This window comes from Pan troglodytes, chromosome 13 (assembly GCF_028858775.2).
Source record: "Pan troglodytes isolate AG18354 chromosome 13, NHGRI_mPanTro3-v2.0_pri, whole genome shotgun sequence".
Lineage (NCBI taxonomy): Eukaryota > Metazoa > Chordata > Mammalia > Primates > Hominidae > Pan > Pan troglodytes.
In genome coordinates, this window is record NC_072411.2 from 91,065,565 (window position 1) to 91,079,265 (window position 13,701).

Genomic DNA, 13,701 nt, shown 5'->3' on the forward strand with positions numbered 1-13,701 from the left:
AGTATCTTGATTGAGGTGGTAGTCAGGCACATCTACACATGGGATAAAATTCTATAGAGCTACATATACACACACATAAATGAATGTGTGTATCACTGGTGAAATCTGAACATGCTCTATGGATGGTATCAATTTCAATTTCCTAGTTTTGATATTATATTATAGTTGTGTAAGATGTTAACATTAGGGGACGCTGGGAGAAAGGTGCACAGAATTTCCCTGTATATTCCTTTGCAGCATCCTATGAATCTATAATTCAAACTAAAAGTCAAAAACAAAACAAAAAACATCTCCTAAATATGATTATAATTAAGTCTTTTAATAAATTTATATAATAGTTGCCTTAAAGAAATTCATAAATGCTTCGCTTTTGACAGACTAAGTAGATAAGCCGTCATTCAGGTAAAAAAAGTGCTCAATACTTCACTTTTGTAATATAAGTAAAACGACTATTTGAAAATTTCAAGTTGAAAAATTTAATATGTACAATGAGACTTTGAGAAAACATTTAAATTATCAAGCAATTGAATAAAGAAATGTACTTTAATTTAAAAAGACATTACTGTAAGATCTTACATGACATCCTATTTATCTTCTACAATGGAGATAAAGATAAATGAATCAATAAACTATTGCTGAATCCTATTTTCTCCCAGAGTTATCCCCAAAGAGGCTTGTGTTTACTGAGCTCTGCAGTATTTACACATTGAGAGAAAAGCATAGCATTCAAGCCATAAAAATTTTTTAAAAGTATGTTATCTAGTTTATTAGGTATCTATGTCTATATACTTTCTGTTTGATTAATGCAAAAAACGATATTTGTATCTTCAAAATTAAAAAATATTTTTATTTCCTCTAGGGTCCTACTGGTCCTATTGGTCCTCCTGGCCCAGCTGGCCAGCCTGGAGATAAGGTAACCCTTAATACTATCTGGAAATAAAAAGAAAATGTCTCTCTCTTTTGGATGCAAGACAGTGACATGGCTTCTCTTTTTCCAGGGTGAAGGTGGTGCCCCCGGACTTCCAGGTATAGCTGGACCTCGTGGTAGCCCTGTAAGTGTTAAAGACATTTTCAACATACTTTTTAACCCCATACAGACAGTAGCTACTTATGCTTCCCTTTTTGGCAGTTTTGCCCTCAGTTCGCTGAGCCTCAATTTGGAGATATTATCTTCAAAAACCATATAAGGAACCATATAGCATGCAAGGGAATGTTAAATTTCTTAAATCTAACATTCACAGGAGACCATTTTAAATCAGGATTTCTTTCCTAAATAACTTTGGAAAAAATACATGAATTGCACAAGTAGTACATGTTTATAATTAGGTATTTCTTAAGCCTATAGAATCTTTGCCTGAGACTCCTTCTAGATTTAAAAGTCTTGACCTTCAGGATTTAAGACTCTGGAAAGATATTTAGTAAATGGTTTTTAAAAATAAATCAGTTAATTTTTCAGTTAAGCTTCTACCATATATTGAAATACATAAATATCTATATATATAAATGTGTTAAATACTTGAAAATTCTCAAACTATTTTTCTTGCAAATAATATCACAGTAGGAGGCAGAAGGAATCAATGGTTCTGGTATTTTCCACTCCTAATTTTATTGAGAAGTGGCAAAGTCTTCAGAAGTTTATTGGCTACTCTGCACATTTCCTGCTTAAAGGAAAGAAAAGATAAGATGATAAGATGACATTTCCTGCCTAAAGGAGATGACGCACACTTCACTGTGACTAAGGAGGATATTTTTCTCTTCAGGGTGAGAGAGGTGAAACTGGCCCTCCAGGACCTGCTGGTTTCCCTGGTGCTCCTGTAAGTGTGAATATTTATACATACATGTCCCATAGCCCAGGATCTCTATCTTGCTGAAAAATTACAGAAGTATAGTCAAGTTTGGTTTCTAGTCTCATTTTAGCTGCTCATTCCCTATAGGATTATTGTACCCCTATTTTGTTTTACTTTACCCCTATTGTCGCTCTTTGAAAGATGGAAATAAAAACACCTGTCCTGCTTTTATGACTGGGTAATGAACTAAAGCAGTATCATGGATTTAAAAGCACTCTGAATTTTTGTAAATTCTTCCATTATAAGATGGTACTAATTAAAATTTTCTCTTAAATCCGGTCTTTCTCAAAAAAATTTACTGGTGCTGATTTTCAAATGTTTAATCCTTAGAGACACTTCCTCCCTCCCTAATGGCAAATAATGTACAGTTTATGCTTTCTTGGTCATGTTCTTTGATCATGAAAATATTTTGATTGGCTTCATTTTGTCATGTCTTCAGAAAGCCTTGTTTTTAAATTTTATTTCAACTCCTTCCATCTGAAGAATTCTATATTCTGAAGAGAAATAATAATAAGCCAAGTGTATCATAAACAGTGTCAGCTGAGAGATTGCTGTTGTTGTTGCATGTAGGGACAGAATGGTGAACCTGGTGGTAAAGGAGAAAGAGGGGCTCCGGGTGAGAAAGGTGAAGGAGGCCCTCCTGGAGTTGCAGGACCCCCTGGAGGTTCTGGACCTGCTGTAAGTTCCCTCCTCTTTCTCTGTCTATCTATCTATCATCTATCTATCTATTGATCTATCTGTCTATCTCTCCCTCTCTCTCTCCCTCTCCCCCCTCTGTAAGTCCTAAGTGTTCTAATGGAAAAACATGGAGGTTTATCAGTAATTTAATATTTTATACTGAGATAGCATGTCATAGTGGCAAGAATATAATCTTTATATGAATATGGTCCAAGTATGAATCTCAGCACCAGCAGTCTAAAAGTTATTTTAACCTCTTCATAGAGTTCCTGGTTTTCAAAGGCTTAATGCTTTTCCCAAATTTTGATTTTGGTGCTATTCTTACATACCTTCCTTCCATTTCATATAGGGTCCTCCTGGTCCCCAAGGTGTCAAAGGTGAACGTGGCAGTCCTGGTGGACCCGTAAGTATTGATCCTCTTAACTATTATTGAAAAGCATTAATTGATATCAACCTGTATAAAAGCTGCATTTGAGACACTAGTTCCATAAAGAGAATGTAAAAATTGTAATCGCTCATTCATACATGAGTTATATGTAAATTCCAAGGGGAAACACAAACCATAAATGACTTTCAGGTACAATGCAGATCATACCACACATTATACTTTTTGTTTGTTGTATAGTTATTTGTTCTACTTTTGAAATTCAAAAATATATTACCATTTCACAGGGTGCTGCTGGCTTCCCTGGTGCTCGTGGTCTTCCTGGTCCTCCTGGTAGTAATGTAAGTAATTGTTAAAGTCTTTTCTCATCATACACTTCAGAAAGAGCATTCATGTATGTATAGGATGAGAAACTTACACATTGCTACTTATTTCTCTAGTAAGTCTCAAATAAAATTATTTGAAGTAAGTAAAAAAAGAAAGAAAAAATGCAATTTTTATTATAAATATTCAAATTTCAAACAATTATTTGTAGGGTAACCCAGGACCCCCAGGTCCCAGCGGTTCTCCAGGCAAGGATGGGCCCCCAGGTCCTGCGGGTAACACTGGTGCTCCTGGCAGCCCTGGAGTGTCTGGACCAAAAGGTGATGCTGGCCAACCAGGAGAGAAGGGATCGCCTGGTGCCCAGGGCCCACCAGTAAGTAACTTCATTTTTTTAAATTGATTCTACTATTTTGATTTTTATCACAAATCGATTAGAGAAAAACACTGTCACATAAAGATGAGCTAAGTCTTCATTATCTGTATTAGGGAGCTCCAGGCCCACTTGGGATTGCTGGGATCACTGGAGCACGGGGTCTTGCAGGACCACCAGGCATGCCAGGTCCTAGGGGAAGCCCTGGCCCTCAGGGTGTCAAGGTGAGTATAGTCATTTTCCACTACACTCTTCCTTCCTTTGGTAGCCTTCAGAGATCACTTAACCATATCAAGGATGAAAAGCTTTTCTGTCACTGGAGTAAATTAGCCAGGAGATAATTTTTTTTATTTTTAGATTTTTAAAAGCATACATTTTAATAAATGGCTCCAGAACACAAAACAGGGCATATCATAGACAAACCTTGAATATAAACACAAATAAATTAATATGATGAAAACAATATTGCCATCTCAAACACCTCTTTTAGGAAACTTGTGAATATTCTTCAATTTGTTGACTGTCAGTTTTGAAGGGGGAAATAGTGTTAGCTTATAGATCTTGGAAAGCCTTTCATTAATGCTAGTTATCCATCCATTCAAGTCATCTTGCACTCCTGACTCTCTTTCACTAGTATTATATTCCTATAACATTCTAGTGCTTAGCATCTAAAACATTCGTTTGGTAAACAGGATCATAAAATTGCATTTTTATTAGGGCTCATATTATGGCACTTTAAGTACTTCTTTCAACAAAATATTATGTAATATTGTCATAAAATTAATATTTCATATTTAAGTGTGTTCAATTGATATGATATTTCTGGTAAGTGTATATTCTTCAGATAGAGACAAATAACCTAATTTTAAGGATCACCATACACCTCTAGTTTCATGATGGCTCATTATTGTTTTTCCCTATACTAATCATGTTTATGTATTCATCTCAGATTAGAATGTACAGTATTCTGAATTAGATAATCAATGTAACTATTCAGCCCTTTGCCATCCAGAGTCACTGAGCAAGTTAGAAAATGCAAGAAGCTTGCTCCCCCATATTTATTCCCATAGCAGGCATAGTTTTAATTTTAAAATTCAATGAAGATTAAATAAAATAAGTTTTTTACCTGAAAATAAAGATATCTGATAACACCATTTTAATTGATTTCTTAAGTTAAAACAAAATGTTTTTCATTCCTTTGTATACAGGGTGAAAGTGGGAAACCAGGAGCTAACGGTCTCAGTGGAGAACGTGGTCCCCCTGGACCCCAGGGTCTTCCTGGTCTGGCTGGTACAGCTGGTGAACCTGGAAGAGATGTGAGTAGCAGTTTTTATTCAACCAGCCAGGTAGAATTTGATAATTTATTTCAGCAAAGGTGAAATTGAGCTTTAATGTCTAAGAGTGTAAATATGGCCACATAGCAAAGTTCTTCTATCTCTAATAACAGAAATTCTTTCATTACAATTTAGGATAGACTTAAAAGCTCTTGTTCATTAGTATTTACCCAATGAATAATCATTTGTGGAGAAAATATTATCTCTAACTAAATTAGGAAAAAAGTTAGTGGGGAGAACCACAATTGACATGTTTTCTGAGTGAAAATATTCTTCGGTTATCTATGGTTAGTCTTTTATTATTTTTAAAGAATTTAAAATTAATATTATTTATAATTAACAAATCATAATTGTATACATTTATAAGGTACAATGTGATGTTTTAATATATGTATACAATGTGGAATGATCAAAGCAAACTAATTAAACTGTAGATTTCCACTAACAGTTTAGATCACTATTTCTTAAACTTTTATTTATTAGAGGTCTGTAAAGACTCTTTTTGGATATCATTTTTCTAATCACCTCTCCTCCATGAATACACTAACTATCTGTTTGGACATTGTGACCCTTTGAAGGGCCACACTGCTTTGTAATATCTAAGATTTCTTACCCCAAGAACCAATTTTAACCCCCTTGAGAATTATATTGCCCTGCTGAGAATGCATGGATGAAATGGCGTTTGGAAGGTTTCAAGAAATTTTATTTCCTTTCTCATTTTTTAATCAGGGAAACCCTGGATCAGATGGTCTTCCAGGCCGAGATGGATCTCCTGGTGGCAAGGTATAATAAACACATGTGCAATTGATTTGTGTTATCAAAATAAGTGATCATCATGTTTATTTTGTACCTATGAATTTGTTCACAGGGTGATCGTGGTGAAAATGGCTCTCCTGGTGCCCCTGGCGCTCCTGGTCATCCAGGCCCACCTGGTCCTGTCGGTCCAGCTGGAAAGAGTGGTGACAGAGGAGAAAGTGTGAGTTCCCAGAAGCAGCATCTGTCTTGTTTGTCTATTTCCTTCAATAAAGACATTTGTAGGTAGAAGGTAGAATGTCAGATCTGCCAACCAAAATATCCACTGTCATTTGTTTTACAGTTTTAATGCTAGTTGTTCCTTAGACAAATGTGTGAATAAATCAATACCAGAAGTACTTGGCAGTAGTCAATAAAGAATTCATTACTGAAACCCGAAATCATATTAATCAGACCAACTATCTATATGCTGGGTAAATGCAAGGCCAAGTTAACAGGGCTCTTGCCCAACTTTTCTGTTTAGATCCCCTGAGAAAGCTATAAACAGGGCTTTAGCACTTTGAAGGCAAAAACAATATTAACTCCCAATAATTGCATGCATACTATAATTCTATTATAATGAAATTATTTACTTTTGAAAACAAAATTGTGTCAACACATAAAACTAATTCCGTGTATGTATGCTTTCATCTTAGGGCCCTGCTGGCCCTGCTGGTGCTCCCGGTCCTGCTGGTTCCCGAGGTGCTCCTGTAAGTTTTGTCATTTTTTGGTTTTATTTTGTTTTGTTCTTTTTTTAACTCATTCTACAGTGTAGGAAATATTTTATTTTCCAGCGTGTTCAGGAAAAAAGAATGAATATATATATATATATATATATATATTTGTTCTATCTATAGATAGATGATAGATAGATAGATAGATAGATAGATAGATAGATAGATAGATAGAACAAATATAAACTTTCCTTTAATGACAATGATATGGAAAGCAGTTCAGGATCTAAAAGTTCTTTGGAGCCAAGGATAGAAACATCAGTTGTTAGGGATCCATGCAATGATCAGTCCAAAATGAAAACAACCACAGAAACAAATCTCATTTCCTATCTGAAGTGTCTGTTGATGGGGGATTTTTTAGCTGATAGAAAGCCATAAAATAGATTTAATTATTATAAATTCTATTTTATTTTTCCAATATGTATGTGTGTATATGACTTCAATTCAAAATATGTTTCTAAAGGGTCCTCAAGGCCCACGTGGTGACAAAGGTGAAACAGGTGAACGTGGAGCTGCTGGCATCAAAGGACATCGAGGATTCCCTGGTAATCCAGGTGCCCCAGGTTCTCCAGTAAGTGCATTCATTTTGTTGGAAAATCCCTTCAATGTATACAAATTTTAGAGATTAAGAGAAGAAAGCTTTCCATCTCTAAAAATATGTACTAGAAGAGATGAGAAATGGATTTGAAGGCTAATTTGAAACAACAATCAGCATGACACAATGGGAAGATTAAAGAAAGAAAAAAAATTTCATCATGATCCCCATGTTTCTTGATCTGATCTTGAATGTACAGTTTCCCAGTGCTTTTTAAGGCCTTCACTCCTATGTACACTTCCTTTCTTTCCAGGGCCCTGCTGGTCAGCAGGGTGCAATCGGCAGTCCAGGACCTGCAGGCCCCAGAGTAAGTAGCACAGAAAGATATTACAGGTCCACATGTTTCAGATGTCTGCATTTCAGAAAGATATTCTGGCATTGTGATGTCATGATACTTTCTTAGGGACCTGTTGGACCCAGTGGACCTCCTGGCAAAGATGGAACCAGTGGACATCCAGGTCCCATTGGACCACCAGGGCCTCGAGGTAACAGAGGTGAAAGAGGATCTGAGGTAAGACATCACTTATACGTATGTGTATTTAATTTGCTACAATCTTTCAATTTTCAGAAACACAGCGCATTATGTTTAAATTGAAATAGAGAGACGCAATGCATCCACTCAATTTAGAAACTGAACAATGACTTTAAGACATTCTCCATCACATTAAAAATGTTTCTACCACACTGTAACAGGAGAAAAATATCTTTTTAAAAATTTGATCAGGTATCCATCGTATCAGAATAATGACATCTGCCCAATTAACCAAATAAACCCTGTCCATATTGCTATCCCACTAGAGATCTCGGAATTACAACATTCATAATTATCTGCATTTATGTAGTGCATTTTACTTCTCAAACAGCTTCCATGGTTACTATTTTGTTAATGATACTATCATTCCTAATACTTTCTATTCCATGCCTTTGGGTAAATGAAATAAAAACAATTATCCCAACAAATTACACTCCCCTCTCTCATGTCAATACTGGAATTGTAGCTCACAGGTGTTTGCTTACATCAGTCATCCAGAAGGAAGAATGATAGAGAAAACTTGTGCTCTGACATTACTGATTCTTACATAGTGGAACAATATCTTTCTTGATAATGAATTGTAGTTATTATAAATCGGTGATCACGTGACCCTAAAGGCACCCAAATAAATCTTTAGTAAAATAATTCTGATGACACAATGAATGAATTATTTTTAAGGCATTTCCCTGGACTAGCAATGTATTCTTAGAGTGGTGACTGAATGTGCATACCTCAGTGATCCATGTTTTACTCATTCTAGGGCTCCCCAGGCCACCCAGGGCAACCAGGCCCTCCTGGACCTCCTGGTGCCCCTGGTCCTTGCTGTGGTGGTGTTGGAGCCGCTGCCATTGCTGGGATTGGAGGTGAAAAAGCTGGTGGTTTTGCCCCGTATTATGGAGATGAACCAATGGATTTCAAAATCAACACCGATGAGATTATGACTTCACTCAAGTCTGTTAATGGACAAATAGAAAGCCTCATTAGTCCTGATGGTTCTCGTAAAAACCCCGCTAGAAACTGCAGAGACCTGAAATTCTGCCATCCTGAACTCAAGAGTGGTATGTTTGGTAGTCTTTCATCTTCATGGCAACAGGATTACAGAGAAAGCTGCTTAGATTAGAATGGGAACGAAAAAACATCTACTTTCAATAGAAAGCTGAAATAGTACTTTAAGAAAGTTAACTGAATTGAAACTGCTTGATATAAAAGAGTAAACTTTGCAGATGTAAAATATAACATAACTTCAGATCATGCCAAATACAGAAAAATATAAAGACATTTTTGTAGAAGTTGTAGTATAAATCGTAAGTTATTTGAGTATAAAGTAACATATATCATTTTTTTCTCAGGATTAAATATACATAATTTGATGAAGACAATTATAATCTGATTATTGTAATATTTACTTATTGCAATGAATCTAATTATTAAAATTTTCAAATTAAACAAGTGAAAAATTTCAGAATACTGTATAAAATTAAATAGAATATTGTAATAGTTTAAGGTTTTGCATATATTGGGTTAAATATTTCTGAAAAGCAAAATTATTTCAAGTTTTCAAATATCTTGACATGGAACACTGCCTTTGCTAGGAGTCATTTCTAGAAATTACTTAAAATAGGAGACAAGCATCAATCATAGGGACTTCAGCTTTAGAACTATTGGAATAAATCTAGGTTAGACAACCAGCTTATATTATTAAGCAAGATTACATATAATAATCATCTTTTTTAAAGGAGAGACTTTTGCAAATATTATACAGCAATCAAAAGGTCTTAGCTTAGTGTATCATCCTTATTAGAAACCAAGATGTTGCATTTTATTTCAGTGCTTTCTGTAGTCATAGCTAACTCTTTTACCTCAGCAATTTCAATCAAAAAGCTTCTCCATCATTCTATACATAAAATGCAGACACATTAGCAGTCAACATTATGAATGCCTTTACAGGTAAACAAACAAAATCACTTTATTACTGGATTTTATAACCAATTCCCATTCTTTTTTGTGACTATTCAGGAGAATACTGGGTTGACCCTAACCAAGGATGCAAATTGGATGCTATCAAGGTATTCTGTAATATGGAAACTGGGGAAACATGCATAAGTGCCAATCCTTTGAATGTTCCACGGAAACACTGGTGGACAGATTCTAGTGCTGAGAAGAAACACGTTTGGTTTGGAGAGTCCATGGATGGTGGTTTTCAGGTAGGAAAGGATATACCTTTTTTTAAATAAGTCACCTCTATATCCTTTGTATTCTTCCTATACGTTCATCACAAAGCAAAGTTACTAGGTTGGTACAAACATAATTGCAGTTTTTGCTACTGAAAGTGATGGCATGCAATAAAAATATTTTCACACATAAAATACTCATACATAAAATATATAAACAGCCCATATGAATCCCTTGCGTGCAGTTGCAACTGAAATGTTTGATCTGTTTTATTTGTTCCCTATTACAGTTTAGCTACGGCAATCCTGAACTTCCTGAAGATGTCCTTGATGTGCAGCTGGCATTCCTTCGACTTCTCTCCAGCCGAGCTTCCCAGAACATCACATATCACTGCAAAAATAGCATTGCATACATGGATCAGGCCAGTGGAAATGTAAAGAAGGCCCTGAAGCTGATGGGGTCAAATGAAGGTGAATTCAAGGCTGAAGGAAATAGCAAATTCACCTACACAGTTCTGGAGGATGGTTGCACGGTAGGAAACATTTTTCTCAATATAGGTCATAAAGCAGTCAGCATTTTAGTTTAATCATGCAAATTATTTTGAGTAGAAGAAATAAAATTAATAGGATGAAATAAAGATAGCATTTGGTATGAATTACATACATTGCATCTACTGATTCATTGCAGGGAATGTTAAATGCAACAAAATGGATCTTAGCCTCCAGATGAAAACCAGTTTAAATAAAAGCATTTAAAATTTAAATCCATAATGCAAACTTTATCAGATAATTGGGATAGTTACTATATGTTTTGAATAATACCTGTCACATTAACTCAGTTTGAAATATCTGTTTTTTAAAATTTTAAAGGTTAACTTCAACTCTCTCATTGTTATTGTTATTTGTGAACAAAGGGAAAACTCACTTCTAATATTAGCGAATTTCATTGTGAGAGACCTATCCTCTTTTTAATAAACCATTTATAAACCTGTTAGCAATGGCCGGAACCAGGCCTCCTGAGGATGCACTGGTCTATAGCAATTGCCCTGCTGCATTTACTAAGAATCCTTACAAGGCATTTGTTTAAGAATATTGTTTATCAACTAAGAAGATTACAGCTTTGAAGTAGAGCAGGTCTCATATATATGAATAATAACATGGCACGATGAATGCTTCTTTAGAGTAAAAAGGTTTTCTTTAACTTGTTAAGTCAGAGTTGTCTAAGTAATTGTAATGTCATGATCATGTACATTTTGTCCTTTTTTACAGAAACACACTGGGGAATGGAGCAAAACAGTCTTTGAATATCGAACACGCAAGGCTGTGAGACTACCTATTGTAGATATTGCACCCTATGACATTGGTGGTCCTGATCAAGAATTTGGTGTGGACGTTGGCCCTGTTTGCTTTTTATAAACCAAACTCTATCTGAAATCCCAACAAAAAAAATTTAACTCCATATGTGTTCCTCTTGTTCTAATCTTGTCAACCAGTGCAAGTGACCGACAAAATTCCAGTTATTTATTTCCAAAATGTTTGGAAACAGTATAATTTGACAAAGAAAAATGATACTTCTCTTTTTTTGCTGTTCCACCAAATACAATTCAAATGCTTTTTGTTTTATTTTTTTACCAATTCCAATTTCAAAATGTCTCAATGGTGCTATAATAAATAAACTTCAACACTCTTTATGATAACAACACTGTGTTATATTCTTTGAATCCTAGCCCATCTGCAGAGCAATGACTGTGCTCACCAGTAAAAGATAACCTTTCTTTCTGAAATAGTCAAATACGAAATTAGAAAAGCCCTCCCTATTTTAACTACCTCAACTGGTCAGAAACACAGATTGTATTCTATGAGTCCCAGAAGATGAAAAAAATTTTATAAGTTGATAAAACTTATAAATTTCATGATTAATCTCCTGGAAGATTAGTTTAAAAAGAAAAGTGTAGTGCAAGAATTTAAAGAAATATTTTTAAAGCCACAATTATTTTAATATTGGATATCAACTGCTTGTAAAGGTGCTCCTCTTTTTTCTTGTCATTGCTGGTCAAGATTACTAATATTTGGGAAGGCTTTAAAGACGCATGTTATGGTGCTAATGTACTTTCACTTTTAAACTCTAGATCAGAATTGTTGACTTGCATTCAGAACATAAATGCACAAAATCTGTACATGTCTCCCATCAGAAAGATTCATTGGCATGCCACAGGGGATTCTCCTCCTTCATCCTGTAAAGGTCAACAATAAAAACCAAATTATGGGGCTGCTTTTGTCACACTAGCATAGAGAATGTGTTGAAATTTAACTTTGTAAGCTTGTATGTGGTTGTTGATCTTTTTTTTCCTTACAGACACCCATAATAAAATATCATATTAAAATTCTCCTGTTTTTTGTCACTTTTCAAAGATTTAAAAAATGCACGTCTACATTAAGGAACTCCAGTAATCTTGAAAAAGTATATTGAATTCTAACTCTATAGATTAATAATGCAATAATTTTTAAGAATATAAAATAATATAACATATATTCAGAGTAGAGATAATGCTCAATGAGGAATCCTGCAGATTTTTAGATCATATTTGCAGGAACCCCTGTGGGACATACTGGACACTGAGGGCATTCTGTTTGAAAGGATCAATCCCTGGAAATGGTAACACAGTAAATCAAGGTGTTCCCAAACTGGGAATAATAAGGGAGGAAGATGTTGATAGTTTATCAGAAAGTAATTGTAATATGGGTCTGTTGAAATATATTAATATTAAGAAAAATTGACAAGTACCACATGATCTCACTTCTATGTGGAATCTAAAAGAGTTGAATTCATTGATGAAGAATAGAATGGTGGTTTCCAAGGGCAGAAGGTGGGGTGGGGTTGGGAGATTTTAGTCTATGGATACAAAATTGCAGTAAGATAGAAGTTATAAGCTCAAGAGATCTAGTGTGAAACGTGGTGACCACAGTCAATAACAACGTATTATATTTTTGAAAATTGCGAAGAGAGTAAGTATTCTCACCACAAGAAATGATGAGAACCTGAGATACTGCATATATATGCATATGTATCTCTGTCTTCCTACATATACATATATATACATATATGTATACACACACACACACATATATATATATATGTATAGAGAGAGAGAGAGAACTCAAATCAATAGTATGAATTAATAAATTAGATACTTGGAGTTTTATTTTAGACCAAGAAAGATATCTGGAACACAATGTTCTGCCTCCTGTATTTGTAACTTAATGTATCACAGAGAGTAGTTCATTTCATTATATATAGCTCTAACTTATTGTGTGTTATTGATCCCAATACTCAGTTTAATGAACACACTAGTTAAAATTACTTGTTTGCCTATTTGTTTATTTATTTGCTACCAAGTATCTAAAGCCCTATCTCATTGCAGGGAAGTTACAGTTAGATGAGTCTTGGTTGAGGTTAGAGGCCATAGACAGTTGCTTTCCTAACCTGTCTTGAGTTAGGGTGTAGGCAAGTGGCCATGCGACCTGAGCTTGGCAAATTAGAGACACACACCTGAAGGTCTCAATCTGGGGATAATTGTATTCACTTCATATTACTGCTGTAGCAAGTTACCATAAATTTAGTGACTTAAAACCACACAGATTTCTTGTCTTACACTTCTGAACATCAAAAGTCTAAACTGAGTCTTACTGGACTCAAATGCAAGTGTCAAACAAGGTTGTCTTCCTTTCTAGAGACACTAGGGAGAAACTGTGTGTTCCCTTTTCCAGCTTCTAGAGGCTGCCCAGCTTCCTTGGTTCATGAGCCAGTTCCAACATCAAAGCCAGAAATATTTGGTCAAGTCTTTCTCACATTGTCTCATTCTGACATTGGCTCTTCTGTCTTCCTATTTCACTTTTAAGGAACCAAATGATTGCACTGGGCCCAAATGGATACTCCAA

At 35.1% G+C, this 13,701-nt stretch overlaps 1 protein-coding gene across 1 annotated transcript in view; it reads left to right on the plus strand.

Moving 5' to 3' along the window:
- Nucleotides 1-12,149, plus strand: part of COL3A1 (collagen type III alpha 1 chain) — a 38,307-nt gene extending 26,158 nt beyond the window's left edge. Inside the window, exons 33-51 of the mRNA XM_001163809.7 lie at nucleotides 860-913; nucleotides 999-1,052; nucleotides 1,761-1,814; nucleotides 2,418-2,525; nucleotides 2,875-2,928; nucleotides 3,198-3,251; nucleotides 3,446-3,607; nucleotides 3,721-3,828; nucleotides 4,813-4,920; nucleotides 5,668-5,721; nucleotides 5,807-5,914; nucleotides 6,387-6,440; nucleotides 6,928-7,035; nucleotides 7,313-7,366; nucleotides 7,463-7,570; nucleotides 8,352-8,649; nucleotides 9,608-9,795; nucleotides 10,053-10,295; nucleotides 11,032-12,149. Of these exons, the coding sequence (XP_001163809.1) occupies nucleotides 860-913; nucleotides 999-1,052; nucleotides 1,761-1,814; nucleotides 2,418-2,525; nucleotides 2,875-2,928; nucleotides 3,198-3,251; nucleotides 3,446-3,607; nucleotides 3,721-3,828; nucleotides 4,813-4,920; nucleotides 5,668-5,721; nucleotides 5,807-5,914; nucleotides 6,387-6,440; nucleotides 6,928-7,035; nucleotides 7,313-7,366; nucleotides 7,463-7,570; nucleotides 8,352-8,649; nucleotides 9,608-9,795; nucleotides 10,053-10,295; nucleotides 11,032-11,178 (2,118 nt within the window). The 3' untranslated portion in view covers nucleotides 11,179-12,149. The remainder of the gene's footprint in view (nucleotides 1-859; nucleotides 914-998; nucleotides 1,053-1,760; nucleotides 1,815-2,417; nucleotides 2,526-2,874; nucleotides 2,929-3,197; nucleotides 3,252-3,445; nucleotides 3,608-3,720; nucleotides 3,829-4,812; nucleotides 4,921-5,667; nucleotides 5,722-5,806; nucleotides 5,915-6,386; nucleotides 6,441-6,927; nucleotides 7,036-7,312; nucleotides 7,367-7,462; nucleotides 7,571-8,351; nucleotides 8,650-9,607; nucleotides 9,796-10,052; nucleotides 10,296-11,031) is intronic.
- The last annotated feature ends 1,552 nt before the right edge of the window (nucleotides 12,150-13,701 follow it).